This window comes from Penicillium brevicompactum (genome assembly GCF_028827555.1).
Source record: "Penicillium brevicompactum strain IBT 35665 chromosome Unknown utg000006l_segment0_segment0, whole genome shotgun sequence".
In the NCBI taxonomy this organism is placed as follows: domain Eukaryota; kingdom Fungi; phylum Ascomycota; class Eurotiomycetes; order Eurotiales; family Aspergillaceae; genus Penicillium; species Penicillium brevicompactum.
This window is the reverse complement of record NW_026623209.1, coordinates 3,247,347-3,274,752: the sequence shown is the minus strand read 5'-3', so window position 1 is coordinate 3,274,752 and position 27,406 is coordinate 3,247,347. Positions and strand designations below refer to the sequence as shown.

Here is a 27,406-nt window from a genome sequence, read left to right as displayed (position 1 = left end):
TCGGTCCTCATGACAAGCCAAGATGGGGAGGTACTTCTTGGCTAGCGAATAGGTGCTTTTGGCAATGCATTGACACCCAACCATTTCTTGCAAGCGGCAACAGGGCTGAGTCTGGCATGTTCTGCGGGGCCGTGCTGGTTATACTGACTCGTTTCTCTCACTATGAGACGTCACTTAGCTTCGTGGTTTACACTCGTCTCATGGGTTAGGTTCGATCAGATAATGAAGATAGAAGCGAAGGTATGATTGACCGGGTATCAAGCTTAGATATCATAAATAAGGCAAAGAATTGTATATGAAAGTCAATATGCAGGCAAGTCTTGTCAACCTCCGGGGCTGACTTCCAATTACTCCGTGCCCTCAGACATCACCCCACTCATGGGTGAGTCCATCTACGTTGCACCCAATTATAAGACCACACACTACACTCTCTGAGTATGTTCTCCTTTCATATTCACTCCGATTTTATATTCGCAGCCACATAGTTCTAACACATTTCTCTCATCAGTTTGTTCGTTTGGCAGATCACCGATCAACCCAACGCGTCTCGCTCTCTACACCACTCATACAAGAAAAGTGTCTCATAAGACTTGAGGTCGTTTATTAATCTATAATCTATAATCTTTATGCAGATATCTCGAAGATCACGCTATCAATCAATGCAAATGCAGTATCAAACTTTTATGTGTGCCCCGTCACAGCTTCACCTGGAAACGGGGATGCGTGCGAATCATCGCTCCATACTTCCAAAAGAGGAACGGAACTGAGCACATCACCAACGCAATGAAAGCCAGCAAGGAGTTTCCCCAGCCCAGTCCCATTGCCTCATACATCGATGGCCCCGCCAGTGGCAACAAGGCTCCAATCAGCGATCGCAATGCCGTGTTTGCCGCGGTTACCGAAGCCGCATACCGCAGATAAGAGTCCACCAGATAGGTGCTAGCAGACATGAAAACAGTCATCAGGCCAATGGCGAAGACGCCGGTTCCCAAGATTGGCACAATCCAGTGAACGCCTGCTTGGGCTGACCAGCCGTACCAGAACAAGCCCACAGGCATGAACCAGCAGCCGACCATCATGGGTAGCAGACGTGACTCAGGCCTAAAGCAGCCTTTCTTCACATGGCTTTGAGCGATTTTGTTGGCAACGATTCCGGTGGTGATCAAACCGATCATGGACCCGATACCGAACCCAAGGTATGCGAGGCCTGCCACGCCGGGAGAGAACCCATACTTGCTTTCAAAGATGGAGGTGATGGTTGTGAACATCAGGTACAGATAACCATATGTGATGGCGGCAAAGAGTGCCATCAGGAACACGATCGGGGAACCGAAGAGCAGCTTCAATGGTCGCGCCAATGCCGACAAGAAGAGCTGAAGACTGAGTTTGCCTCCCTCGTGGATGGAGCGGAGATCAGCATTGCCGGTTTCCTTTCGAAGGCGAGCGGCCTTGCGTTCTAGAACCACCGGTCCATATGATTCACGGTACCAAATCACAGTCAGAATCATCATCACGCCAGTCTATACCTGTCAGTACGGGTTCCCGGGAAAGCACAGGAAACAAAGAACATACCGTGATCGCAATGACCCAGAACACCCATCTCCAGCCCTCCGCTTCAGCCAAAAAGCCACCCGCGACGGGTCCGACAACTGGTCCAAGAATGGGCCCCATTGCCCAGATGGCCATAATACCCGCACGCTTCTCTTTGGGTACCATATCCGCCACGGTCCCGGAGCCAATGGTCAGAGGACATACGCCTGCCATGCCGGCCAGCAAGCGGAACACGATCAGTTGTGGCATAGACTGTGCGACTGCGCAGGCAATGGTAAAGATGAGGAACAGCAGGTTGCAGCTATGGTACAATGCGACACGTCCATATATTTCGGACAGAGGGGCGATCAGAAAGGGCCCGAAACAGTAGCCCAGAATGTAGACGGAAACAACAAAGGAGCCCATCATGCTGCTGGTGACATTGAATTCCTTCATTACATCGCTGATTCCGGGGGTAAACATTGACGAGGCCAATGGACTATTTCGAGTCAGCTTTTGATTTGATTTGGCAAACACCAAGACCACTCACGTTATGAATGTGTTGAAGGCCATCAGGACCAGCTGACGGCCTTTCTTCCAGGTGGGCCAGTTGAATGGGTTCTCCGTGTCGTCGGGGCCATCGTAGTCGACTAGATTCGGATCTTTGGCCTCGACAGTTGGCTCGGCGGTCTGTTTCTCCAGATCCATGACTGTTGACATGATTTTCTCTTTTTTTTTCACGCGAGAATCTCAAATCTTGAAAGTGCCAAAGCTGTTCTATATCTGTTCTAGTCCTCGGGTGTCGGCACAGAAAATTAGTTCTCCGACCCCACTATGCCGGCATTTATTCATAGTCCAGATTTATCCCCTTGTGCATTGTAGCTTTTGCGGGTATTCACATCTCTTGAACTGCCGGATATATTCCATCCCGATGTTGAAAACAGGTCAGAAAAAGCAAATTGATATCCTCGCGGGGCAAAAGTGTGATATTCGGCAAATTCAATCTGGCATCCCTCCATGCATAACTTGGCATAAAAGCAACGGCGGAACTACCCGTCTCTTGGCGGGCCGACTCCCCAGAGTTTCTTACAGATGCATAAACGAACTGCCGGCTTTCATGCAGCTGGCCTCGAAAACATAGCCCTCGCTCCTAATCTGGGTACTGCTCGGTCCGTCGGGAGATCCAAGGTTGTAAGATCGGAAATCGAGGGGAAATCTCTGTTGAAGCAAAACAGGTCACATGACATCCCACTTGTCAAACGTCCCATTTAGGTTTAGCCTCCATCCTGATGGGAGCGGGTCACGTGCTACCAGAAACAGGTCCAACGTCAGAGGTGAACCACCTTTCTCTACCTCCAATCCTCAAAGTTCGAGGATTCGCTTCAGTTATGACAGCTCTCAATCGAAAACATTACCAAATCAAGGTCTGAAAGTGCCAGGCCACCTGTGAGGTCCAGATTCATCCTATGATCAGCTTGCTGGGTATCCTTGGAACCTCAGGAAAGCTCTCTTCTAGAGGGATGCGGACTCTCTCCCCCTAATCTTCATGATGATTGTGTATAAATACCCTAATGCTTATACGGAGTCTATATACCCCCAGCCAATCCATTGATTGGAGAACCCGTGGGTTTTGCTCGGGCGGGGCAGTTTGTATAGTAACTGCAGTCTGATTGGCTGGGTCGGATACTTCCCTCAATTCAGCCAACTGCGGGAACCCGTTTTCTCTTCCTCGGGCCATCCTCAACTTTCAATGATTTCTCTATCAAGTTCGATTGGCTATGCCGGTTTCTCGAGGCAGCAGATATGGCCCTGCGCAAAGAAGACGCGATGGTTGCACAGAGTGCCGCAGGAAAAAAGTCAAGGTAAAGATCGTCTCATTCGCCACCAGACTTTCACCAAACATCACTAATAACTTATAGTGCGATCTGAAGAAACCAGTGTGCTCACGTTGCATTCGATTCCCCAGAGAATGCAAGTATGATATTCACCTGGTCAGCCAAAATCTGACCACTCAAATACAGCCGGAGGTGATGAAACCTCTCCCTGTACTTCAGGAGCTGCATCCGAGTTTGGATATTCTTCAAAACCAGCCTACACTGTGCTTATCGCCATTACTTACCACCAAAGAATCTCAATTCTTCATGCATATCTTTAGCATTGAAACTGCGCCACGCCTTTTCCCGGCGGCCTCTCCGCTCTTCTTGCAAAGATTGATTGCGAGCTCGCTGGAGACACCTCATCTTCTCTATGCAATTCTAGCATCGGCTTGCAGTCATCACAGTCGTCTCATCAAGGATGGAACGTCAAACTCAAAGGTCTCCTGCTTGAAGTTCACGAATCTCTCAATATCCAGTCTGCGTTCTGCTCTCAGTAACCAAGATGCGACCTTGACAGCCGAGGCAGTCACCACTGCAATGGCACTGTGCACCAACGATGTTTGTAATGGCAACATGCAAACCTGGAGAACACATCTTGGGGGAGTAATGCGCCTATTTGCTGCATTTCTGGACAGCCAAGGGAGGATGCGTGTTGATGACCCCTATGTTCAGTGCTTAGTGAAGTGGTTCACAACCATGGACATTATCGCCGGACTGTCGGGGCTCACTGGCGGAGGAGTCCTGAGCTCTGACAATGGGTTACTGGATAGGACTTTTGATCAATTGGAGGGAAATATTGATGATATCTGTGGATACTCTCTGCAATTAGTCCCACTGCTTGTACGGCTGTCTCATATGGTGCAGCATCACTACCAAAGCCCACTTGACATACCTCAAGAAAAGGTGACTGAGTCGCACCTACTGGAGCTCGAGATTCTGTCTCTTACTCGCTGTGGTGTTCCCGACATTTCAAATCACGCTGAGCTGCAAAGCACACACCTAGCCTTTGTGCACTCTGCTCTATTACACCTTCATCGACGGGTCCAATTACTCCCCAAGAATCATGAAATCGTCAAAGCGGATCTATCAAATATTGTCAACGCGGTCAAGCAAATCCCACCATCTTCATCCGCAAATATCTTGATCCTGTGGCCGGTATTTAGTGCTGGTTGTGAGACCGATGATATCGAAGAACGCAATTTCATCCATCGCCGAATGGGTGATATGGAAAGCCATGGTCTCGGCAACTTTACAAGAGCTCGAGGGCTTCTGAACACATTCTGGGCGGCAAAGACACCAACACCCTGGGATAGACACTTTGCAAATCTTGGTTTAGAACTGGTTCTATTCTAGGGCGCCACGTCATCAACAAGCCAGTGGCAAATCTTCATACTCATCGGCCATGAACTTCTTCAGGGCGTTCAGACCATCGACCATGACCTCGTTCTCGGGAACGTAGCCCATTCTCACATATCCACGGAAGTCAACGTCTCCGCCGAAGCATCTGCTTCCGGGAACCAGCATCGCTCCAGTCCTCTTCTGGAGCTTCTTGCAGAACTCGACATCGTCGATCGCTTTCCCTTCCCTGTTGACGAATTTGAGAAATGCGGTCGTTCCCGCCTTCGGTCTCGTCCACTTCACGGCCCAACTGAATTCGCCGATAAAGTCATCAAGGGCAGCGAGATTCTGCCTTGCAAGCTGGACATTTCGTCGCAACAAATTGTCCACGCACGGGCGCGAGAGCGCATGCGTCGCTACACTATCATCGATCTGACCGACCGAAATCAGAGTGTAATGACGGGTTGTAGCACAAGCCTCGATGATGTTGGAGTTTGGTGAGGCGATCCAGCCCAGGCGGATGCCAGCCAAGCTGAAAGCTTTGGACATGGAACCCGTTGCAACGACATTTTGATATCCGAATTCAAGAATAGACGGAGGCACATCCTGCTCAGCATCCAGAGAATGGAACAGAGGACGATAAACCTCATCGGAGTGAATTATGATACCATGCTCCCGAGCAATGTCAACTACCCCCTGCAGCTCTTCACGTCGGAGAACTGCTCCGGTGGGATTTTGTGGGTTGCTGCACGAACTGTCAGATCGTTTTTACACAAGAGGCACTATGAGTACAGAAAATGTACATACTTCAAAATGATCATCTTCGTGTTGGACTTTACCAAATCCTTCAACTTTTGCAGATCCATCCCCCACCCATGCCCTTCCTCCGATCGCCAGAGACTGACTTCCGCTCCGAAAGACTCCGGTACAGAATACAGCTGCTGGTACGTCGGGTACTGACAAATGACATGATCGCCGGGTCCAACGTTGGTAAAAAGAGCCAAGAAATTGGCCTGAATGGCGCCATTGGTAACAAGCACCCCTTCCGCAGACACAGGGCCGTCTTGAGACTCAGACGATGGTGAATAAAGATTAGCAATGTTCGTTCTCAGTGCCTCAGTGCCTCTTATCGCGCCGTAGACTTGCTTCTGTGAGAAATCTATCAGATTATCCTTGGGGGATAGGGCTAGAAGATCGTTGAGGGAGATGGAGGCACTGCAGGTTTCCGCAAGATTGTGCTTTGCGGTAGTTTCATATGTGTCCATCCACTTCCATTGTCAGTCTCAACTAGAGCGTCCACGGGATGTGTGTTGCTTACTTCTTCGACGGCGAAGGTATTGATTCCAACCATTTTGAACTGAATGAGATATGTTCGGCAGATCAAGAGATGAGTAGAATGTTGGGAACTTGAAAAGAAAAGAAGGAATGTCGGATCTTGGGGGATTTATATGGCTGTGGTCGAGTAGAATGGATCAAAGTGATTGGCTGGATCGCAAAAATGGCCCAATCAGGAAATACGGGGCTGGCTCGGATGTGTCCACGGGTGGAATCTGGTCTGGGTTTGGCCTGAGTGCCTACACATTGGCTAGCAGAAGACAAAATTACTTGGAATATTATCGCACTTTCTTTGTTGAGAATGGCTACAGCTAATAGTACACAGCATACGTAGGCGGCATAATCAACCTAACAGCGGCGTGAACCGATAAAGGTTCAGGCCAAACATCACACTTCTTGGAACGTCAAGGACTGTTCTCAGCCCTAAAAGCCCACTGATAAGACTCATAACTTAGGGCGAGGTCGGTATGGTTGAAGACTTTGGGTTTACTTCCAACCGGGTAGTAGATTACTTGAGGACAAGGATAATGGCGGTTAGCCCATAGCAGCTTGACAGTTGATTGATGAAGGAGTTTTAAGAGGACTTTTTGATCAACATTATTCAGATTCACGACTACTCTCCTCTTCTTCTAGGATTGTCGAGTAAGGGAGATATTTGGTGTCTTCGACCTTCGTCTCCAGGTAGTCGAAAGGTGGGCCCTCCGGCGTTGAGTCTATGGACTCTCGTTTCACGCGACTTCGCGGTTGCTCTGGCGAATCTTCGATGTGCAAAGCCTGTGTGATAGTGCTGCCGGTGAAATGTAGGGCCATGCCCACGGTGGCTCCGATCAACACGGCAACAGTCATGAAATAGATGAATGCCTGCCGGAGGTCAGTGTTTTGCTGCGTACGAACCATATAATAGACTGTTTACACAGTAGATTATTCACTTCAACTTCCAGAATTCTCACATACCTCTAATTTGATCAATATCCGCAGCGGAAGCAGGGTTAGGTACAGAACGAGTTGTCCGAGGTAGATCACTGGGGATGCAATGAAAAGGATCGGCAATAGCAAATAAGACAGTAAGGACACTGTCAGCCCAAACGCAAAGGACAAGGGCGTTGTCAACACTGAGAGCCACGTCATCGTCAGTTTTGACGATTGTTCGTCTACGCCGACTCCCTGTTTTGACATCTCATCCAGCGCGCGGTTGGCTTACTAAGTATCGAGACCGCTGAGTAATTTGTATTTGTATTACAGGTTATGCAGGTGCTGGGCACTAAAATCACCAGCAACGAGTATTAAAAGGCATACCGTATGGAATGGCTGGATAAAGCATTGTAAATCGAAGAAAGGAAAAACTGTATATGTGTACATATGGGGGTGTGTGTGTGTGTGTGTGTGTGTGTGTGTGTGTGTGTGTGTGTGTGTGTGTGTGTGTGTGTGTGTGTGTGTGTGTGTGTGTGTGTGTGTGTGTGTGTGTGGTGAGAGAGAGAGAGAGGAAATCTGATCTATGCAGCTTCCAAGGCTTTGGAGCAGCCCTGAAGTATGGCAACTATCTCCACCTTCACCTATGCATGCTCTGCAAAACAAGCTATACTTCCTACTTTCTGGTTGGATACAAAACGATAGTTCACGAATAATTGGGATAGTGAGTACACCCGTGGACTAATTCTTTATCTTTGAGGTACCTGCCAAAGTGCCTTATCACAGCCTCTGGCTTGAACCTGTCTTTTGATGGCTTTGATATGCGCATTGAGCCTAGGTAAGAAAGTTAGACTCAGTTCCTGGGGGTTTTTTTCCATTTTTCCAGCTTCATCTACTGGATATTCCAGTGGAGACTACAGCCTTCATTAAGGAGCTCCAACCTTGGAAACAGATAAAAAGACGATCACCCCAACAGCCCTGTATAGTACGCTGAGGCAGTTCCCAAAAGGGAAGTTTTCCGCACCGCATGTTTCTTTTGCGGAGATCTTGCCACAGCACTGGTGTCAACGAGCCCATACACATTGAGGAGTATTATCAAGTGACTATATACTGTGCGTTCAATGCATACATTGCCAAAATGGCGAATTAACCACACTTCAAGGCAGCTTCGCCCGACAAACTTATACTTCGCCGTTCGGTCACGTGACCATCTCGCTCGGTGACGACTTGGGCCTCCGGACTTCGAACGGCATGAATTGACCTTCCCCGCCAAACTTTGTTTTTGAGCTGGCACCCGCAGTCTCCTCATACGCTCTGTTGCTGTGGCTTAATCTGAGCTTCATCCTAAACCAAATCTCTCAACTCATCCCAACACTCACCTTGCCCCGCCTTCAATGGGTAACAACCCATCCAAAGGACCGGTTGGCGATGCGCCGCCAGTCCGTAGCTCGCCAAGCTCCTCAAATGACAAAAAGGTTGCTCGTCGATCTTCTCTCAATGCTATCTCCAATGCGAAGGCTACCGCTGCCGACCCCTCTGCCACAAAAGAGACCGCCGCCGGTCATTCGGCAACATACCAAGGATCCGTCCAAGAACGTCTCCAATCGCGAAACGTGTCCGAATCCTCGCCGAGAACTATAGAGAAGCCCGTCGGTCACGAACCGCGGAGAGAGGAACCCTCGCAGAGCAAGAACATTCCGACCCGCGACCACTCCAACCCCGTCCAGGTCCCGATCTCACGCCATGCACCGGGGCGCGATCCTGTGGCACCATCTGCCCCACCCCTCAACTCGTACTATAGTGCATCGGCTCACTTGCAACGTCCACCGAGGCTGCCATTGCCTATTGGGGATGCCAATACTACCCCCGGGTCCCCACTCGCCGGTCCCGAGGACTCACACATCCAGTCACTACCCGCAGATCAGGTTTTGGACCACCAGGTAGACCAGAATGCTGCCGCTCTAGGTCAAATAAGTATCGATGAAGAAGAGCTGCTTGATGAACTCCAGCCTTACACTGTCAGTGGAGCTGGCAAGGCTGTCCCCGTCGTCATCGAGTGGACAGCACCTGCTCAGAAAGTCTATGTCACTGGAACTTTCGTTAATTGGGAGAAGAAGTTCCGCCTACACAGAAGGTTGGTTGTCTCGTATCAACACATGGTGACTTTCACTGACAGCACAATAGCGAAAATAATCCCTCTGTTATGTCAACTACTCTGAACCTTCGACCTGGCACGCACCACCTCAAATTCATTGTTGATGGAGAAATGCGTGCCGCGGATAACCTTCCCACTGCAGTCGACTTCACAAACCACCTGGTTAACTATATCGAAATTGGCACAGAAGATGCTCATGACCATCACGCAGCTGTTCAGCCGGGAGCTCACCCTCCGCAGACTGTGCCGGATTCATCTAAGCAAGACCAGTCAGGTGATGCAGAGGATGATCCTCCCGAGAAGGAGGAGGCCGAGGAAGAAGTGCCGCCCGGTGACTTTGGAAGCGCGATTCCTCAGTTCCTTGCTGATCTGGACAAGGAGGAGGATAGCCCTGCTTACGTCCAGGCTGCCAATGTCATTGGAGACACTGCGACTCCACCAAGTCTGCCTCTCTTCCTGGGCAAGTCTATTCTTAATGGAACCACCCCAATGAAAGACGATAGCAGCGTGCTGAATTACCCGAATCATACTGTCCTCAACCACCTTGCTACTAGCAGCATCAAGAACGGTGTTCTGGCTACAAGTGTGACCACGAGGTACAAGAGAAAAGTAAGTACCATTTACACCATCTCATATCTCTTTACTAATCCCGTGGAACAGTATGTCACGACTATTTTGTACAAACCAACCGGAGACATAACCGGCGAATGAAGTCCAGGCAAATATCTGGTATCTCTCACAATTGCATGCATACATTTTGCCAAATATTGTCTAGGATGTGAACTACCCAAGCGCAGAGTTGCAACGATCTACCGGCAATCTCTTGTCAGATGAAAAGCCTGTTTCAATTCAATCCCCACGCAGTAATTTGTCGGGTCACATCACCGACACCGACATTCCACCCCGCCAATATTAACATCAAAAAGCCCAGCCATCTATCAGCATAACGCAATTGCTTGTTGGAAGGTATGCCAGCTGGGGAACATCGCCTCATTGAGCGTTGCTCGGTTTTGCAAAGATTCGAAGTGCCATTGCGAGCAAACTTACATATGCTCGCACAGCAGGTCAGGCTCTTTGACTCATGCAGGAATATTACAAATCTTATGGACATTCATTACTTCTCAGTTTTGAAATTGAGCGTCACTCCATGTTCTGAATATTAGTTGTTTCATCTGAAATCTATAGCAAATCGAGACCGAGTCATTGTGGTGAGCCACAGATTGATCAGTTTGACACAATACTATAGACTCCCTAGCCGGCTGCTCGGGTGGCGCGATGGCCACGCCGAGCTATCAAAATCTATTTCCATTTGGTGACATGTCTTGACAGACTGCTTTATACGGGCTCAAATGCGCCTCTGGGATCTTTGATCACTTGACTCCCGTTCATCCCGAGCGTTCCACAGACAACAGTACAATTTTCCTCGGATTGATTAGTATGCGAAGTGAATGCTAAAGGCATGTCATCATCCATTTACCTAACAGACCTATCGAAAGGGCAAATACGGGAAATTCATCTGACTCGCTCAATTCATAACACATGATAGGTACTTTTTAAACTTGAATTGATATCTTGATACCGATATCAATCTCGCCACTTGACGAACACTTCATCTGTGCGGAAACGTTGAGTGCAAGTACTCTCGCTCAGAGGAGTCCTGAAGCCCGTCCCGTAAGCCAGCATACCAGCTTGCGCAATCATAATACCATTATCGATGCAGAATCGCTCATCGGTAGCATATACACTACCGCCGCGATCTCTTGCCATGATTCCCATCATCTCCTGCAGCCGCTCATTGGAGCCAACACCACCCACGATAAGAACCTGTTTGGACCCAACGTGCGCCATTGCGCGCTCCGTGATTTCAACGAGCATTGAGAACACAGTCTCTTGCAATGAGAAGCACAAGTCCGCACGAGTGGGCTGGGCTTCCAAGGATTCGTTCGCAGCGGCTGTCTCACTAGACTTTTCCTCATCTTCCTTCGCTTTCGCTTCTCCGCCTAGTCCCCACTGCTTCGCGAGGCCATCAATGGCAGCAAGAATGCCCGAGAACGAGCAATCCATGCCTTTCACAACATATGGTAGGTCAACGAGCTGCTTTCCTTGCTTGGCAAGCTGTTCAATGTTATATCCTGGCGCTGGGTCGTTGGAGATATGCAGAGTACGCGCGAATCGGTCCAGGCAGTTTCCCACTGCCATATCGAGGGTTTCTCCAAAGATGCGGTATCGTTGTGAACTGTATGCGATGACTTGTGTATTACCGCCGGAAACATAAAGGACGACTGGATTTGTTGCGCCAGTGATGAGACGGCCCATTTCAATGTCTGAGAGAGTCGAATGTCAGCGTTTGTTCGCGTCTCATTGAAGCATACAAGAACCAATAGTACTCACGTCCAACACAGTGATTCACACCCACTAACTCCTTGCCCCAAAGCAAGCTCAGCATTCGCGCGGCGACCACCACGCTCTGTAGTGGGGCACCCATGCCAGGACCCTGGGTGAAGCAGATGCAGTCCACCTCGTCGACAGAGACTTGCGCCTCCTTCAGCGCCTGCTTGACTAGCTTCACTACCCAGGCTCGGTGGTGACGCGCTGTATCCTTGGGCAAAAAACCCTCGCCTGGTGGGGATACATAGGTGTGTCGGATATTGGCCAGGACCTGTGGCGGGCTGCCATCCTTGGGATGCAGCATAATGCCGATGCCCAATTTATTGGCCGAGCCCTCCATTCCAATTGCGATCATGATGGGCGTGGTAAGGTATTAAATGTTATATGGGAGAGTGTTTTTTAAAAAAAAAAAGGTGCACGTTGAAGTCCCCAAGGATATTTCGTTATCGTTATCGGCATTTAAGCGGCACGGACGGCCGAACTAAACCCGACCTTTAGTTTGTGTCGACTCTGTCCCCCTCTTGCTTCTTCTTCTCTCCTACTGCTCCAAATCACTTCTTCCCATACTCCCCTATCACTGCTTGTGCATGATTATTTAAAGTCCATCCTACATATTCCTCCCCTTCCCCAAGGGTCCCCTCCAACAATGTCCTCGACTACCCACTTTCCCGATACCGAGGGTTTCCAAACACAGTCTGACAACTTCATATCATGGCTGCAGGCCAGCCCAGGAGTGCAACTCAATCCTAAATTGAGACTTGCAGACCTACGGGCAAACGGTGCAGGACGAGGTGTGGGTAAGTGCTCAAAGTTCCTCTTTGGCAGGAAAAAAAGTCGCCCCCGGAGTGTCCCAAAAATGAGGTCTCACAAAAGTATTCGCCGAGTTCTAACATATTCTGCGGCCTTCAGTGGCACAGGACAACATCCCCGAAGGCGAGGAACTCTTTTCGATCCCCCGTGCTATGGTTCTAGCTGTCCAGAACTCAGACCTGAAGACCCTGCTGGGACAAGATCTAGAGCAGCTCGGCCCATGGCTGTCTCTGATGCTGGTTATGCTGTACGAGTACCTTCAGGGAGACAAGTCCCGGTGGGCTCCATACTTCAAGGTCTTGCCTTCTCGGTTCGATAGTCTGATGTTCTGGTCACCTGCCGAGTTGCAGGAACTGCAAGCAAGCACCATTGTTGAGAAAATCGGCCGACAAGGCGCTGAAGAGTCGATCATGGAAATGATCGCTCCTATCGTCAGGGCAAACCCCGCTCTATTCCCACCGACCTCTGGTCTGGCGTCCTATGATGGCGATGCTGGTGCTGCCGCTCTGATTGAGCTGGCCCATGTCATGGGGTCTCTTATCATGGCCTATGCCTTTGACATTGAGAAGTCCGAGGATGATGATGATGAGGGAGACGCAAACGATGAAAGCTATATGACCGACGATGAGGATGAACAGCTGCCAAAGGGCATGGTCCCGCTCGCCGATCTCCTGAACGCTGACGCAGATCGAAACAACGTTCGTTGACAGTAATCTTTTTGTCGCCCCCAATGCTAACCTTTTCGTGCAGGCCCGTCTGTACCAAGAGGAAGGCGCCCTTGTCATGAAGACAATTAAGCCAATTCAAACAGGCGAGGAGATTTTCAACGATTACGGAGAAATCCCACGGGCAGATCTCCTTCGCCGTTACGGCTATGTGACCGACAACTACGCCGTCTACGACGTAGTCGAGTTGTCACTGGAGACCATCTGCCAAGCCGCAGGTCTTCCCAACAGCGACGTTGAGTCTCAGCCTCGTCTCGAATTCCTCGCCGAGCTCGATATTCTGGACGATGGCTACGTGATCCCCAGACCTGTTGAAGCCACCACTACCCTGGAAGACATCCTGCCAGCCGAGCTGGTCATTCTCCTGAGCACGCTTTCTCTTTCCGAAGAAGACTTCAAGCAGCGCCAATCCAAGAACAAGCCACCCAAGCCGGCTTTGGAAGCTAACCAAGCTGCCATTTTGATCAAGGCTTTGCACTCGCAACAAGCTCAATATGCCTCTTCGCTGACACAAGACCTCCAGCTTGCTGCCTCACTTCCTCCGTTGGATGCGCTGGATACATCGTCTCGTCGCGCAAGAATGGCCCTTCAGGTTCGCATCGGCGAGAAGCAGGTTATTCAGACCATCTTGGGCATGTTGGAGCCGGCTACGACTGGCTCGTTGAAGCGCGCTGCTGGCGATGACGGTGAGTCCCGACAGTCCAAGAACCAACGGGTTTGAGTATGCTGGATCCCTGTCATCGTCCCAACCAATCTCTTCTACCGAAGAACAAAAGTGCTTTCTTGCGAATTATTAAATTGTGTTAGATTTTCTGAATGTTTTTGAGCCTTTTCCTTTGCCCTCCCATTCGTCGCTTGCGTCATAACTTCGGCTATCCATCATACAAAGGCTGTCCCGACGCCAGCCAACACCACCGAGACTCGGGAGAAAAAGATACTATGTACATTAACAAATGCAGCGCTCAGCCCACAGGGGACCAGAACCCGCGTCGAAACAAAATGTCGAAAAAGATGTGAGGGGTGTGAGGTGGGCGAGATCGAGTGAGAAAAAGGAACAAATATCGGGCATGCAACCCAGCGACCCTTCGCCGCTCGCGGAAATCATCAAAACATGGAGGAATAAAACTACAAAGGTGGGTAGAAGGAAACACAACGACGAAGGGTTGCGGAAAACAGAGCCACGAGGAAAACGCCCGCCAAATGCTGTGAAAGTGAAAAAAGAGAAGAGAAGAGAGTCGTTCAGGATTCCGACGCAGGGACACCATTTGCAGGATTGGATCCCGCTTGAGCTTGGCTCTCCTGCAATCGTCGTGCCTGTGCTTGGTGGACTGCCTGAGCCTGCGCCTGCGCATGAGCCTGAGCAGCCACAGCCGCCTGTTCGCGCGCCTTGGCCATGGTGATGGCCCGATGCTGCATGATCTGAATGCTGTACGCATCAGTGTCATAATCAGGCTCATCGTCAGAATCCTCTTGATCGAACTTGAATCTATCAGCCTTGATTGGATCCATTTCGACCTTACGAGATCCCATATTTCGGCGATCGATCATTAACCGGCCACCACGACCCACTCGCCGGCGGAATGATGGCATGCGGTGCGCTTCGTCGTGTACTTCTAGCGAGATGAGCTTATCTCGAGAGAAGAGCGGGCTGCTGAGGTTTAATGAGGTATCCATGTCACCAGAGGCATCCGATGACGGGGGAGTTGGCAGTTGTGCCGTGAATGCGGGTCGGAAAGCGGCAATATCGTAAGTACGCTCTGGAGAAGGAGACAAGGGCGCGCGCGTATGATCCACGTATCCCTCGTTCCACTTGATGTGCTTGTTGATATTCTGCTTGATATCGCGCAGAATCTCGTTCTCCTTCTCGGCTTGAGCCTCCTCCAATGATTGCAAATCGTCCGCGCCTGCGCCTGCCTTGAGAGGCATACGCAATTGAGGACCGTTGGGGCGTTGTGGGGGCATGTCGAGTACTCTCTTCTTTGGCTGCATGAGGGTTAGCATATGCACTTCGTGGGCCGGTGCAGGTACTCTGCTCACCTTTTGATTGATGAGATCTTCATCGTCGTCCTTGATGTTAAGCTTGCGCTTCATCTCCTTTACCTCAACACGCTGCTTGAACAGTTGGCGCTCCATGGAGAGCATCTCTCTGCGAGCGACTTCACGCTGGCGTACCAAGGCGACGAGTTCACGAGCATCTTCCAGCTCTTTGCGAAGACGTCGGAGCTTCTCTGCGCTTTGCGCATCTCTACCACGGGTTTTGCGGATCTGGCGAACCTCGCGTCTACGGAAACAGACAAAAGGATCGCTGTCGTCGGTGTCTTGGCCGGTTTCAAACTGAGAGCTATGTCAGCGGCGAAACTTACCCACGGGGCGCTTGGAACAACATACCTTGAGTTGCGATACCAGAGAGTTGTTTTGGACACTGCTCCGACGCGATTTCCAGTGCTCGTATATCTCTTTGGCCCACGGCTTCATTGGATCTTCTAATGTGGCGTCCATTGTATCTTCCATTTCCGCATATGAGAGCACAGGTGGGTTGTCCACCGAAGCATACGGTTGTTTCATTTGCGCCGTCTCTTCAAAGAAGTTCATGACCTCTTCGAAGATATCCTCAGTGCATGGGTCGACAGCGGGGTCGCGCTTTTGATTCAGGATCTTAAGGAACACATCATCCTCTTCTGTCATATTGTACGGACACCCGCAGCAATCCTCCACGGTCGAGGAGAAGCGAATGTACGTCGCCGGCTGCGAGAAGATAGGAGGGTAGAGCTCGTCATATTGGAGATTACTGAGGATGGTTTCGGGGGGTGGGAATTGCCTCGTTTACTTTGCCCTGGGCAGTGGCATTGATTGCTCTTTGCAGATGAATTTCCTAAAAGCAGGCTGGGGTCAGCGCGGCCGACATCATTTGGGGGTGAAAATCTCGTGTCATTTTGGTGATAGTGTCACGTGATGGGGATAGGGATGTGCTAAAATTAGTGCGTAGATGGACTTACCGACTCCTCGGCCTTTTCAACGCCGGTTTCAATCTGCTGTAGAGAGCTCTGGATTTCATCGTCGAGGGGATCAATTTCGTGTTCTCGAACGACGGGAATGGACGCTTTGGAGGTGAGCTTTTTCGGGCGCGTCCTACCCAGGCCCCCGTACCGAGTCATGGTGTCGGAACGCGCAAAAGAGCAACGACCATGGGCGGAGACGGGGTAAAAAGTAGATCAGTAGGAAGGTCTGCTCATGCGCTTTCGCGTAGTCGTATTTTCAAGATAAAATTCGATGAAAGGGGGGAGATCTTGACGGCTGAAGATGGGGTGATTCACGGCTCGCGGTTGGGTTGACGTTGTAATGTCAGCCGGCAGTGGCCTGTTTTGGCCGAGTGCACGGCCTCAGGGGCTCGCTTGCCTGTCCGCTTCCGGTTAGTGCGGGGCTGGGCGATATCAGATTCCCCCGGCCATAACATTGGAACTCTACTGTCACTTGTCACTGACTCTGTTTTCTTGGCTGCCGCCTTGTTGCTTCTGTAATTCTTGTTCCTATCGACTTCCGCATCACCTGCATACCCGTTTCACCCCCTAAACTCGCGCTTCCGCAACCTCCACCTCACACCATGGAGCACGGTAACGAACCCAACGCCGCGGCTATTCACGATGCGCGCAGACGTCGTGGCTCCGTCGGCACCACTCAGCTCTTCGATAACATTGTTTCTACATCTAACTGTTCGTTTACTACGGTCGCATCTGGCACAAAGCGATGGGGATCAAGGCTGACCCGGCGACAATAGTCAACAGAGATGAAGTGGACCGCTTGCGCAAGCGCTTCATGAAGCTTGATAAGGTCGGACAATCATCCTTTACGACGACTTGGACTCTTTGCAGTACTGACAATTTACAGGATGCCTCCGGTACTATTGACCGCGACGAGTTCCTCTCCTTGCCCCAAGTATCATCCAATCCGCTCGCCACAAGGTCCGTTGCTCCCCCGATCCAACGCTCTGCGCCCATCCCCGCTCCTATACTCAACACCAGAAGCTACTGGACCGACTCTGACCCTTCTTATAGAATGATCGCGATCTTCGATGAAGATGGTGGTGGTGATGTCGATTTCCAGGAGTTCGTGACAGGCCTGTCAGCATTCAGTTCCAAGGGAAACAAGGATGAAAAACTGCGCTTTGCATTCAAGGTGTACGATATTGATCGCGACGGTTATATCTCCAACGGTGAATTGTTCATCGTGTTAAAGATGATGGTCGGCAACAACCTCAAGGACGTACAGCTCCAACAGATCGTCGATAAGACGATCATGGAGGCTGATAAGGATCAGGATGGAAAGATCAGCTTTGAGGAGTTCAAGGACATGGTCGAAAATACCGACGTGAGCCTCAGTATGACGCTGAGTAAGTCGTTCCCTCCTTCGTCTGTCCCATGCATACGGAACATTTGTGCTGACCACATACAGACCAAATATGATTGGCATCCTCTTGGCAGGGTAACATAATCGGGACTTCTTCCGTGGTTTTGGCTTTCTGTTTTACCTCATGGTCTCGACATGACATGACTCAATGATCAGCGACGTCTTTGTGTAGTTTATTTCCTCGGTCAGTATGAGAATCGAAAAACTCATACATCAAGCTTTTTGCCCAGTGTTCATTGAAGGAGGGACTCGGTTTCAAAAATGAGATGGTCAAAGCCAGATGGCAATGCTACCCCAGAAAGTATGCGCAAGGACGGAAGTATATCGCCGAGTATCGCCCCCTCTACTAACTGCAAGCCGTCCAACTCAAGTCCACCACGCCCGCGGTCCCTACTTTGATTGCTCTGTCTCCGACCGATATACCATATACAACACGACAAAGCAAGTACAGACTCGACGATTCAGCCGCATATACAACAATCCCCGTTCTCATCCGGACCACACCCTGCCCGCCAAACTTACCTCGGCAAACACCAGTTCCTCGATATCTTTCTGGCCCGCAGTCTCGTGGACCGGATGACTCCCAACAAGTCGGGTACAGACGCAGCCACAATACCAATCCCTGTCTTGTCCCCCGTTCATGCAGTGTTCTTTTGGCTTTGGCTGTTCCGCGCAGGTCTCCCGACGCCTGTGTGCATATACCTTGGTACACATTGTACCCGTTGGTGCTTACTTATCTAGCGGGTGAACCAGGCCATGTACACGCCGGTACATATACTTGGGATACCCGAGCGCTACGTGGAGTAGTGGACCATTCCTTCTCCCCCCATGGAGTTACGTCGCCAAGACTACAGGAGCAAAAATTCCACGCGTTTTTCCTTGGAAATATCATCCTCGTCTCGGCGCTGTCCGTGCTCCCGACTGGGAAACTGGACTGGATGGGGCGTGGTGAGACGATAATTTCGGAATTCCGAGGCACTGGATTCGCTGGCTCTGCAGTCCGAGTTGGAAGTCGTACAAGGCGAGGGACTGTTTCGAGGGTTCTCATTTTTTATTTTTTTTTTATTTCCGCTGGTGAAATAAGGTAGAGGAGGCGTGGAGAGAGGGGGTGTGATGTTACTTCTGTGATCTTCTACACCGGCATCGTAGCGTGGTAGTCTGGCATGGATGTGTTTCAGGAAGATTTGTGCCTAAAGAACGCTGGGTGGTTTGAGTCATGTGTGATTTTGTGTTTTTGCGCCCAAGCTTTCTGTTTGGGAGGTCTGACATGTTTTAAGATATCTGTATCTGAAACAGGAACCTAGCCTGAGAAGTAAAAGTTCGAGAAAGTACTACATACTACATACTAGTTACATACTACGGAACATACGGAGTAGGGTGAAGAATTCACAATGGCATTAGGGCAGTATTATTGCCATTACATAGTACTCCGTACATAGCTATTTCTAGCCTCGTGTTTTGTACTACCGGCTGGTCTATCCAGCGTGTCGGGCTCCTGCGCACCCTGATCTCCGATGGATTTTTGCACCCGATCCCTTCTTTTTTTCCTTCTTTCTTGCCCCTAACTTTTTTTCGCCCCAGTGGCGAGAACTGGGCTGATCGATTCTGACGATTCTCATCTTAGGCCTGAAGACATCCATATAATTTGCACACATGTCGTACATTGGCAAGAAATTGCACCCTATCATGATTTCGGGGGATCGGAGGCTTGTGAGTGGACCATTAAAATCTGATACGTCAGCTTTGAAGTACCTGTCAATTAGGTGCGTAAGGTTAATGTGTAGGTAAATCATTTCCCGGACATTCCTCCCAACATAAACAAAACTAGCCGCCGGATCTTCGACGTCGCATCCGCAGTGCCCTAGTGACTAGCGTAGTCCACGGGTGGATTGTCCCCATCACAACCAAAGTGTCGGATCCAGATTGAGGCGGAAATGACAGGTCAGGCTGAAGACCGAGAAAATTCGGGTTGCAAGATTATATGCCCAGGTGTTTCCCTTCATTGTACTCTATCTACTCTGTACGGACCTCGGGGGTTGGAGTTGATAAGGTGTATTGTAGCGAAGTAATCTCAGTACCTAGGTACAATGTTTGAATTATATACAGTTTGATGCATGGGGTCGTTGCTTAAGACCTGAGCAATCACAAACCCGAGGAAAAGGAAACTGACGTATGTAGGTGGCCGGCAGGGCTTGCAGATCCAATCGGGCAAACAAGGCGAAGTATTTGAATTGACTATAATGCACTAGTTGTTTCAATAGATAGCATATCAGATGACCCCGATCGTTTTCCTGGCCTACATTATATCTCACACTTTCCAAGGTTCACTAAAGTTTTGTATATCTTACACCTTATACATTACTCTCCTATTGTGTCATATATTCCATCTTATGTGGCTGTAGCATCAGCCTCATGCACCGTTTCCGAAGTTCCAGCAGCTGCCCGGCTAATCTCCCCGGAATGTAAACATGAAAGTCGCCCCCCTTTTTCAACCAAAAGTCAACTTGTTGGCTCTTTTGCTTTTTTGGCTCTCTACGCAAGGGCGCAAGAATTTGTCTCATGTTGAATTTATCAGCCCCAGGCAGCATAGAGAGCGTTACACACCAGGGAAAAATAAAAGAAGAAATAAAAGAAATAAAAGAAAGTAATACCACATGATCCAGGGAGACTAAATGACTGAATTGGGACCAAAACCCCCCCAATTTTGGAGTAGTACTCCATACTTCGTCCTTCGTATAGGATGTTAGATCGGTGTTAGATTAGGCTAAGAACCACAGCGTCGGGTTCCCGATTTCCAAGACCGAATGGAGTTTAGGTGTAGATCCTGTTCAGATCGACGGCATTAGCTCTCGCTGATGTCAAACTATTTTATTATTCCATTTTTCTTTTGTGATTTCTCACTGTATCAGTGGATGCAGTACGGAGTCCAATACGAAGTACTCCATACTGATATAATACTCATACTCCCAATACTCTCAATACTCATAATACTGACAATTACTCACATTACTCATATTACTCCGTACTTATAATACTCTTATAATACTCACGAAAAGCCCTAGTTTCCTCCCTTGGTCCTTAGTACCCCCTTCTTACTCTAGTTCACTACCTATAGGTACCCTCATTCTTATTCATCTTCAGCTAGGGCTACACTATACTGGATCTGTCTACAGCTCTCTCTCTCCCATACTCAGCTCTAGTGTCATCTTTTCAGATCAATCCGTTTTTCTATTATTATTTCTGGCCCTCTCTCTCCTTTGTCTACCTGATTTGCCTGAGTTCATGCCTAATATTCGATCTTAAATTCGGAGCCTATCTTGTTTTGATTTTGATTTTTTATCTTTCGGTTTTCAATTTTTCAATAATTGTGCTATTATTACCTGTGGTTACTTAAATCTGCGTGGCTGCGTCAGAGGACAAGATCCGAATGTCTACTTGAACCGCAAGGATCACCTCTCCATCTTGCTTCCTCATCTGTCTCCTCCAAAGGGGGTCCCCCAACGGATCACCTACATCAGTGGAAAAATTTCCCCTTGGTTCTTCTTTTTTAACCACCCAAGCTGGCATCCTACGCAAGCCCTCCGCTTTCTCCCAAGCATTGGGCTGAGCTAGATATACACCGATCCTGGGACAATCTGATGGATGGTGATCAACGAAAGCATGAGGGATCGATGTCTCGATCTAGAAATGCTCCTCGCAGGGCTGGTCGTGCGACCGATCGATTTGACTCGGCCATCCAACCACGTGGAGACCCAACGGGGATGTCGCAACCCCCGGATCAAGCCCCAATGTCCTACGACTACGGATACACAGGCAGCTCCTTCCACGGCGGTTCCCTGCAGTCGAGCGACATCCAGAGCTACCAGGCCCAGGACTTTGCCCGACGGCAGCATCAGTCCATCCAACGCCGCCGAGTGCCAGAAGCGGCCTTCTCATATGATTCCAACCTGATGTTTGGGTTCGGTCAGCAGGGTCCAACCCCAGGACCCTTCGAGGCTGTTCCACAATACCAGAATCGGTCCACGGCTATTGATGCCCTGGCAAACCAATTTGTTCCACAGTATTTCGCTGAGGATTCCGCAGAGTCTGGGGTGGCAGGCCTCTCGCCTTTCTTAAATACGCAAATCCCTTATAACCAGCCCAATCCCATGCCGCGCCCCAATACCACCCAATCATTTTCTTCCAATCTTTCTGATTTCGCCGCAATCGGCGCTGGCTCAATGAGCCGGTTGGATCAACCCGAGCAGCAGCAGTCGGATCCCTCAAGTCTGGAAGAGGCCATCGGTGGGTATCAGCGCTATCTACGCCGCACTTTCGATCAAACGCGTGCTGGACGACTGGAAGAAGCTGGTCAAGCCCTGCTTGAGATTTCTGAGTGGCTTGTGACTAGCGCACGGGATCTAGGTGAGATGATGCTCTTTTTTTTCATTTTTCCCCCATCTTCCCTGTACTTGTTTCAAATTATCGGATTTTTTTTTGTGCTTTTTTGTCCCGGTCAATATTTTTGTTTCCGTCCTGTTAGAAGGACAGACTCGAGTTGGGCACTGTCTACTCTGAGCCTCGGTAGTAGCACAAAAGTCGTACTCCCGACTGGTCCCTTTTTTTTCTTGTCTATTTTGGCCCCTCTTATTGTTTTTCGAGTCTGCAGGCACGCGTCATGCAGGCATCATCTGACACCTTATCCTCGAAAGTGGGATGCTAACGTTCTCGATGTGGCAGGCCTCCTCCGTGACGATAGCATTCATTACCCGGACCGCTTGGAGCTCTGGAGTAATTTCAACCTCTGTTGGCTAGCCGTCTGTCAGAGGCAAAAGGATTTGGTACAAGACCTGCTCACCTCTGGTCACCAATCAAGTCAGGTCAGTCTTATACGACGTGACCGCATGGAAACCATGGGGACAGGCTTGATACAACTATGCGATCAACTCGAGCAACACGGCTTAGTAGATTACCAAATGGGTATATGGGAGGAAGAAATATTATCTGGTGAGCTTAGTATCAGTTTCCATCCGTTGCCACCTTTCTAACACGATATAGTTCTGGGTCAGTGCCTCGACCTGATGGATGGTAGTCCCGAGCTCCACCATATCCCAGCCATCCCCGAGCCCAGAGCAGCGGTACCTCGACCATGAACCTGGTTGGGGGGGGGGGAAAAAAAAGCAAATCCAAAAAAAGCATCAGCAAAGTGTGAAATCCAAATATCCAAGGGTCTGGAATCACACAGTTCAGCCGTGCCGATCATATTGCGGAGCACATATCACCAGCCACGGGGAGGCTATTGCTCACTAGTGTCGCGCCAAACGACCAATGTGATATTTGACCTTGCGGAAGATACTCCGTAACCTGTCACCTCTCTTGGAAATTTTCTTCCGCGTGATGAAGATCGACGAGGGCATCTTCGGTCATTTATTACAAAACAACTCTTCGTTGGTTCTTAGGTTTCGGGCTGTTGTGGCCCAAGCCATGGATTCATTACTGCCCTGATACCTCCCTGACCGGCTTCTACAACGAATGCAAGGTGATCACTTGCAGGGCTATCGCATGTCGTCATGCGTCCGCTTTCCTGCAATCCCACTGGCCGATTCTTTAATGACAAATCCACGAATGTATATATCTCATCACTGTCTTCTATCTCATTTATTTCTGCTGTTTCATTTTCTTGATTTGTCATTCCATGTGACATTCTCATACCAGCTCTATTTTCTGTTCAATTTTTTTCTCACTTCTCTCGTGTCTTTTACCAGTTTCGGGCTTTGCATGGGCAATTAGCAAGACAAAAACGGAGGGCGTCCGGCGCAAAGAACACAAAAGTCGAGCGACACATTCGTGTTTTCCGGGAAAATAGCATGGAATGGGGGTTCTATTTTCAAGGTTCTCCCTTTGACTCAACGGGACTATTTGCTGGGGTGGACAACCGTGGGTTGCCTTGTTCCTTGACTTTGGGCAAGCGGCCTAGGGCTTATTACGCCGGTCACGTCTCTACTATTATCTCTTAGCTTCTATCATTGTCTTATTATTTATATACACACGGCACTTCTTCCAATGTTGTGCTATTGTGGCTCCCGAGGTCACTATCACTGCGCTTTACCTATGACATTCTATTGGGATAAGATATATAGTGCCCACGAATATGAGAGCATATCTCATCCGCTTCAGTCCCACCGCGGACCTATCGATGTGGGACATCCCCCCTTCTGCTACCTATACCGAGTTGATATATAGACAACCGGTGGATCATTGCTCAAGCTTCCAAGCTTCTCATCCAAGCTTGATGATTTCTAGACCTGCCCAAGTCCACTGGTCCACCTAGGCACGGGCGTCCACGTGAGCAGCGGGGCGATTGTTTGGAAACCTAACCCCTGTGAGGTAAATGTATGTTGAGGACTGCTAGTGGAAGAGTTGTAAGAATGATGAATCTTGGAATTGATAGCTTCATATGCATTGAGAGTACAGGATATAAAACAGGAACCCGGGGTACCATGGCTGGTGAAATAATACAGTATTGGAACAAAAAAGAAACAGAAAGCAGCCGAGAAATCTCGATATGCCTTAACGCTTGACCCAAGTGGGCATCTTGCGGGCCTTGACATGACCGGGCTTCTTTCTCTCGACACGACGGGGATCGACAGTGATGGTACCAGCTGTAAAGTAACGAAAGTTAGTAATCGTGTCAAATGCATTACCCAACCGGTATCAAAAAGGGCGCATATCATACCTTTCCTCAGTACTGACTTCAAGCCAGGTTCATGCATCATCAAAGCACGACCGAGAGCCAGTGTGATGGCTTCGGCCTGACCGGTAACACCGCCACCCTTCACTCGAATCCAGGCATTATATTTATCCATGCGTTGCGTGACACGCAGAGCCCAAAGTGCGCTCTCGCGGTCATGCACACGCTTGAAGACTTCCACAATACTCTTTCCATTGACCAACACCTCGCCCTCGCCCTCAACAAGCTGCACGACAGCGTGTGACTCCTTCCTCTTTCCCTTGCCGCGAGCACAACCACTCTCATCCACCGTCCGGGGCACCACCTCCGTAGCATATGGGTTACCGGGACGAAGGAATTTGGCCAAAGTATCGCGCACCTGGGTGGGGACGAGCTCAGGCTGAATCCGGTTGAGCTGCTGCAGGATCTTGACCAGAGACTTGTATTTCTTCATGGGAATTGGCTCGCCCACGAAGTCACGGAACTGTGGGAGCTTGAGCCAAGCCATGCGCGGAGCGTCGATGGGCGCCACGGTTGGTAGGCTGGCATACTTGGCTTCGATGGCCTCGAGCTCCAGTAGGGCATCGATGAAGCGCGGGCTGCCGGAGAAATAGGCTTTAGATGCAGGAATGATTCGGGCGGGCCTGTGTGCGAATGAACCGAAGTCAATTTCGGGGGCAGCGGCGGCGGGGACAGGGACCGCAGCGGCGTCGGAGGCTACTTCGGTCTCGGTTGCGTAGGTGCGCGTGCGGAGGGAGTTGAAGGTTGGTCGGGAGGCGTTAATTGAGGTGTTTGAGATGGCTGAGGTGAGGCGGAGGGATTGCATGGCCTGGGTGAGGCCATTGGGTTTGTGCCACGCCATAATTGATGATTTATGTGAATTGGGGTCGTCGCTCACTGAGGCGCTGATAGACTCCATGCGAGGTTCTGTTTTTCGGATCATGTGACCTCCGCATTATCAGTTCATCCGGACGGCGCCTAGCACAATTTTCAAGTTAAATGCCCCTCACCCTTTTTTTCTTTCTTCCTTTTCCTCTTCATCCCACATCACATTCAAAATGGCGTTCGGAAAGCTCTACGGTCAGCCCGTATGTGTTCTGGTCTCTTCTTCTTTGTTGCTTCTCTGACATTGATTAGGAAAACGGTCGCACTCTTGCCATCCTGGTCGCTGCTAAGCACAATGACCTCGAGCTTGAGCTGGTGAACACCGTTCCCAACTCTGCGGCTGCCACCGCTGAGTACCTTAAGATCAACCCCGCTGGCAAGGTCCCCGCCTTCGAGGGTGCCAACGGCTTCAACCTCTCCGAGGCCATTGCCATCGCTGTCTATGGTATGTGAACAACCCTCCTCTCTTGCAACCCCCCAACCACCTCGGGACCAATTTTCAAGCCTCATTCTTTTATGATGAGATACCATAAAAATTACTAGTTATCCCTGGCAGAACTATAACTGTTGAGACCTACACTTCTGAAAAATTTTTGGCTACCCCACCTTGGGAGAAAATTTGGACCCGAGCCCCTTTTTTTTGTTCAACTGGAACAGATGGTGCCATTGGCACCTCTTATCACTTCATTGATCATACCAAAGCTCGAAGCACCTTGACTAACATGTCCTGTTCATAGTCACCTCCCAGAACGAGAAGACCACTCTCCTCGGCAAGACCAAGCAGGACTACGCTTCCATCCTCCGCTGGTTGTCCTTCACCAACGCTGAGGTCCTCCCCAAGTTCGGTGCCTGGTACCGTCCCCTCCTCGGTCTCGAGCCCTACAACAAGAAGACCACCGACGAGGCCGCCAAGGCTGCCGTGAAGGCCGTCGCTCCTCTTGAGGCTCACCTCACCGCCAACACCTACCTTGTTGGTGAGCGTATCACTCTGGCTGATATCTTCTCTGCCTCCCTCCTCACCCGCGCCTTCGCTACTGTCCTTGACAAGAAGTGGCGCCAGGAGAACCCCGCTACCACCCGTTGGTACACCACCATTGTCAACCAGGAGGCCTTCAAGGCCGTCTTCCCCGAGCCCAAGTTCGCCGAGGAGGTTGTCAAGTACGTCGCCCCCCAAGAAGGAGGAGAAGCCCAAGGCCGCCGCCGCCGCTGCCCCTGCCGCTCCCCCCGCTGAGGCCCCCAAGCCCAAGCACCCCCTCGAGGCTCTTGGCAAGCCCACTCTCATCCTCGATGACTGGAAGCGCAAGTTCTCCAACGATGACCCCCGCACTGTCGCCATGCCCTGGTTCTGGCAGGAGTTCAAGGCCGACGAGTACTCTCTCTGGAAGGTCAACTACAAGTACAACAACGAGCTCAAGCTCACCTTCATGGCCAACAACCTGATCGGTGGCTTCCAGGCCCGTCTTGAGGCTTCCCGCAAGTACCTCTTCGGTGCCCAGTCCGTCTACGGTGTCAACTACGACTGTGTCGTCTACGGTGCCTTCATGGTCCGCGGCCAGGAGTGGGAGCCCGCCTTCCAGGTCGGCCCCGACTGGGAGGGATACGAGTTCGTCAAGCTCGACCCCTCCAACGAGGCTGACCGCAAGCTCGTCGAGGACATGTGGTGCCAGGACGTCCCCGTCACCGTTGGTGACAAGGTCCAGGAGTGGACCGACGGCCACGTCTTCAAATAAGCGTGTGCGCCTCTCTCCTTCTCCTTTAAAATTTCATCCTCAAATACCCCGAATGACGTCTGCTTGAAGACCCACGCCTTACGTCAATTCTCTTCTTTTCCCGCCTGAAATTTCTTTGGGATTTATCCAAATATCTTTGACCCTTGTTGGTCTTACGTGTTGATGTTGAATCACGGTTACGAATACGTTGCAACGCGGAATGATGAACGACTGAGTTGGTCTGGGAATTGCTACTACGACAGTCCCAGCCAGCTAGGTCGCTGCTAGTTTAGTCTAGCAATGAAAGAACAGAGATAGAACTCTGATTTCTGAGTGATTATTTTTCCTTCGTAGTTCCACTGTAAATAACACGCATTCTTATCCAATGGATCCCACGGGGCTCATCGTGCCATGATGACTTAGGGAGGAACCTTGCGAGTAGACTGTCCAAAGTGGACCGCAGACCCGACCTGGCACCCGCCGACATCCATGGATCCCCCCCCCTTCCCTCGACAAATCACAATGCGTTATACTACCATGCGCCGGAATGACCTCTGGAATCTTGGAAGAGCCCAGCCGATCAAGATGTTTCAATCAATGGGCTCTATGTGTTCCAAGCCGTGGATGTTCTG

At 50.2% G+C, this 27,406-nt stretch overlaps 12 protein-coding genes across 12 annotated transcripts; 6 read left to right on the top strand and 6 right to left on the bottom strand.

The window, feature by feature from the left end:
* Positions 1-695: 695 nt before the first annotated feature.
* N7506_009453 (MFS transporter) lies at positions 696-2,250 on the bottom strand (the record flags this gene model as incomplete). The annotated part of the gene is made up of 3 exons (XM_056958746.1): positions 696-1,520; positions 1,573-2,029; positions 2,081-2,250. The coding sequence occupies 3 exons, from the start codon at positions 2,248-2,250 to the stop codon at positions 696-698; spliced, it is 1,452 nt and encodes a 483-aa protein (XP_056808136.1).
* Positions 2,251-3,671: 1,421 nt separating this feature from the next.
* N7506_009452 (transcription factor domain-containing protein) lies at positions 3,672-4,760 on the top strand (the record flags this gene model as incomplete). Its single annotated transcript, XM_056958745.1, has 1 exon — positions 3,672-4,760. The coding sequence occupies one exon, from the start codon at positions 3,672-3,674 to the stop codon at positions 4,758-4,760; it is 1,089 nt and encodes a 362-aa protein (XP_056808135.1).
* A 12-nt stretch (positions 4,761-4,772) lies between these two features.
* Positions 4,773-6,096, bottom strand: N7506_009451 (putative aminotransferase; the record flags this gene model as incomplete). The annotated part of the gene is made up of 3 exons (XM_056958744.1): positions 4,773-5,490; positions 5,553-6,013; positions 6,064-6,096. The coding sequence occupies 3 exons, from the start codon at positions 6,094-6,096 to the stop codon at positions 4,773-4,775; spliced, it is 1,212 nt and encodes a 403-aa protein (XP_056808134.1).
* A 581-nt stretch (positions 6,097-6,677) lies between these two features.
* Positions 6,678-7,208, bottom strand: N7506_009450 (uncharacterized protein; the record flags this gene model as incomplete). Its single annotated transcript, XM_056958743.1, has 2 exons — positions 6,678-6,941; positions 7,035-7,208. 2 exons carry the CDS (start codon positions 7,206-7,208, stop codon positions 6,678-6,680), a joined length of 438 nt encoding a protein of 145 aa, XP_056808133.1.
* Positions 7,209-8,383: 1,175 nt separating this feature from the next.
* N7506_009449 (putative Snf1 kinase complex beta-subunit Gal83) lies at positions 8,384-9,855 on the top strand (the record flags this gene model as incomplete). The annotated part of the gene is made up of 3 exons (XM_056958742.1): positions 8,384-9,123; positions 9,174-9,753; positions 9,805-9,855. The coding sequence occupies 3 exons, from the start codon at positions 8,384-8,386 to the stop codon at positions 9,853-9,855; spliced, it is 1,371 nt and encodes a 456-aa protein (XP_056808132.1).
* Positions 9,856-10,728: 873 nt separating this feature from the next.
* On the bottom strand, positions 10,729-11,887 carry kae1 (O-sialoglycoprotein endopeptidase; the record flags this gene model as incomplete). The annotated part of the gene is made up of 2 exons (XM_056958741.1): positions 10,729-11,468; positions 11,536-11,887. The coding sequence occupies 2 exons, from the start codon at positions 11,885-11,887 to the stop codon at positions 10,729-10,731; spliced, it is 1,092 nt and encodes a 363-aa protein (XP_056808131.1).
* Positions 11,888-12,178: 291 nt separating this feature from the next.
* On the top strand, positions 12,179-13,788 carry N7506_009447 (ribosomal lysine N-methyltransferase; the record flags this gene model as incomplete). Its single annotated transcript, XM_056958740.1, has 3 exons — positions 12,179-12,329; positions 12,442-13,040; positions 13,093-13,788. 3 exons carry the CDS (start codon positions 12,179-12,181, stop codon positions 13,786-13,788), a joined length of 1,446 nt encoding a protein of 481 aa, XP_056808130.1.
* A 518-nt stretch (positions 13,789-14,306) lies between these two features.
* On the bottom strand, positions 14,307-16,222 carry N7506_009446 (uncharacterized protein; the record flags this gene model as incomplete). The annotated part of the gene is made up of 3 exons (XM_056958739.1): positions 14,307-15,401; positions 15,456-15,836; positions 16,064-16,222. 3 exons carry the CDS (start codon positions 16,220-16,222, stop codon positions 14,307-14,309), a joined length of 1,635 nt encoding a protein of 544 aa, XP_056808129.1.
* A 446-nt stretch (positions 16,223-16,668) lies between these two features.
* Positions 16,669-17,527, top strand: cnaB (calcineurin regulatory subunit B; the record flags this gene model as incomplete). The annotated part of the gene is made up of 4 exons (XM_056958738.1): positions 16,669-16,777; positions 16,843-16,895; positions 16,953-17,454; positions 17,517-17,527. 4 exons carry the CDS (start codon positions 16,669-16,671, stop codon positions 17,525-17,527), a joined length of 675 nt encoding a protein of 224 aa, XP_056808128.1.
* Positions 17,528-21,109: 3,582 nt separating this feature from the next.
* N7506_009444 (uncharacterized protein) lies at positions 21,110-22,603 on the top strand (the record flags this gene model as incomplete). Its single annotated transcript, XM_056958737.1, has 3 exons — positions 21,110-21,875; positions 22,191-22,457; positions 22,509-22,603. The coding sequence occupies 3 exons, from the start codon at positions 21,110-21,112 to the stop codon at positions 22,601-22,603; spliced, it is 1,128 nt and encodes a 375-aa protein (XP_056808127.1).
* Positions 22,604-24,020: 1,417 nt separating this feature from the next.
* Positions 24,021-25,042, bottom strand: N7506_009443 (mitochondrial 37S ribosomal protein uS9m; the record flags this gene model as incomplete). Its single annotated transcript, XM_056958736.1, has 2 exons — positions 24,021-24,112; positions 24,187-25,042. 2 exons carry the CDS (start codon positions 25,040-25,042, stop codon positions 24,021-24,023), a joined length of 948 nt encoding a protein of 315 aa, XP_056808126.1.
* Positions 25,043-25,238: 196 nt separating this feature from the next.
* N7506_009442 (putative translation elongation factor eEF-1 subunit gamma) lies at positions 25,239-26,795 on the top strand (the record flags this gene model as incomplete). Its single annotated transcript, XM_056958735.1, has 4 exons — positions 25,239-25,268; positions 25,318-25,510; positions 25,803-26,215; positions 26,244-26,795. 4 exons carry the CDS (start codon positions 25,239-25,241, stop codon positions 26,793-26,795), a joined length of 1,188 nt encoding a protein of 395 aa, XP_056808125.1.
* Between the last annotated feature and the right edge of the window lie 611 nt (positions 26,796-27,406).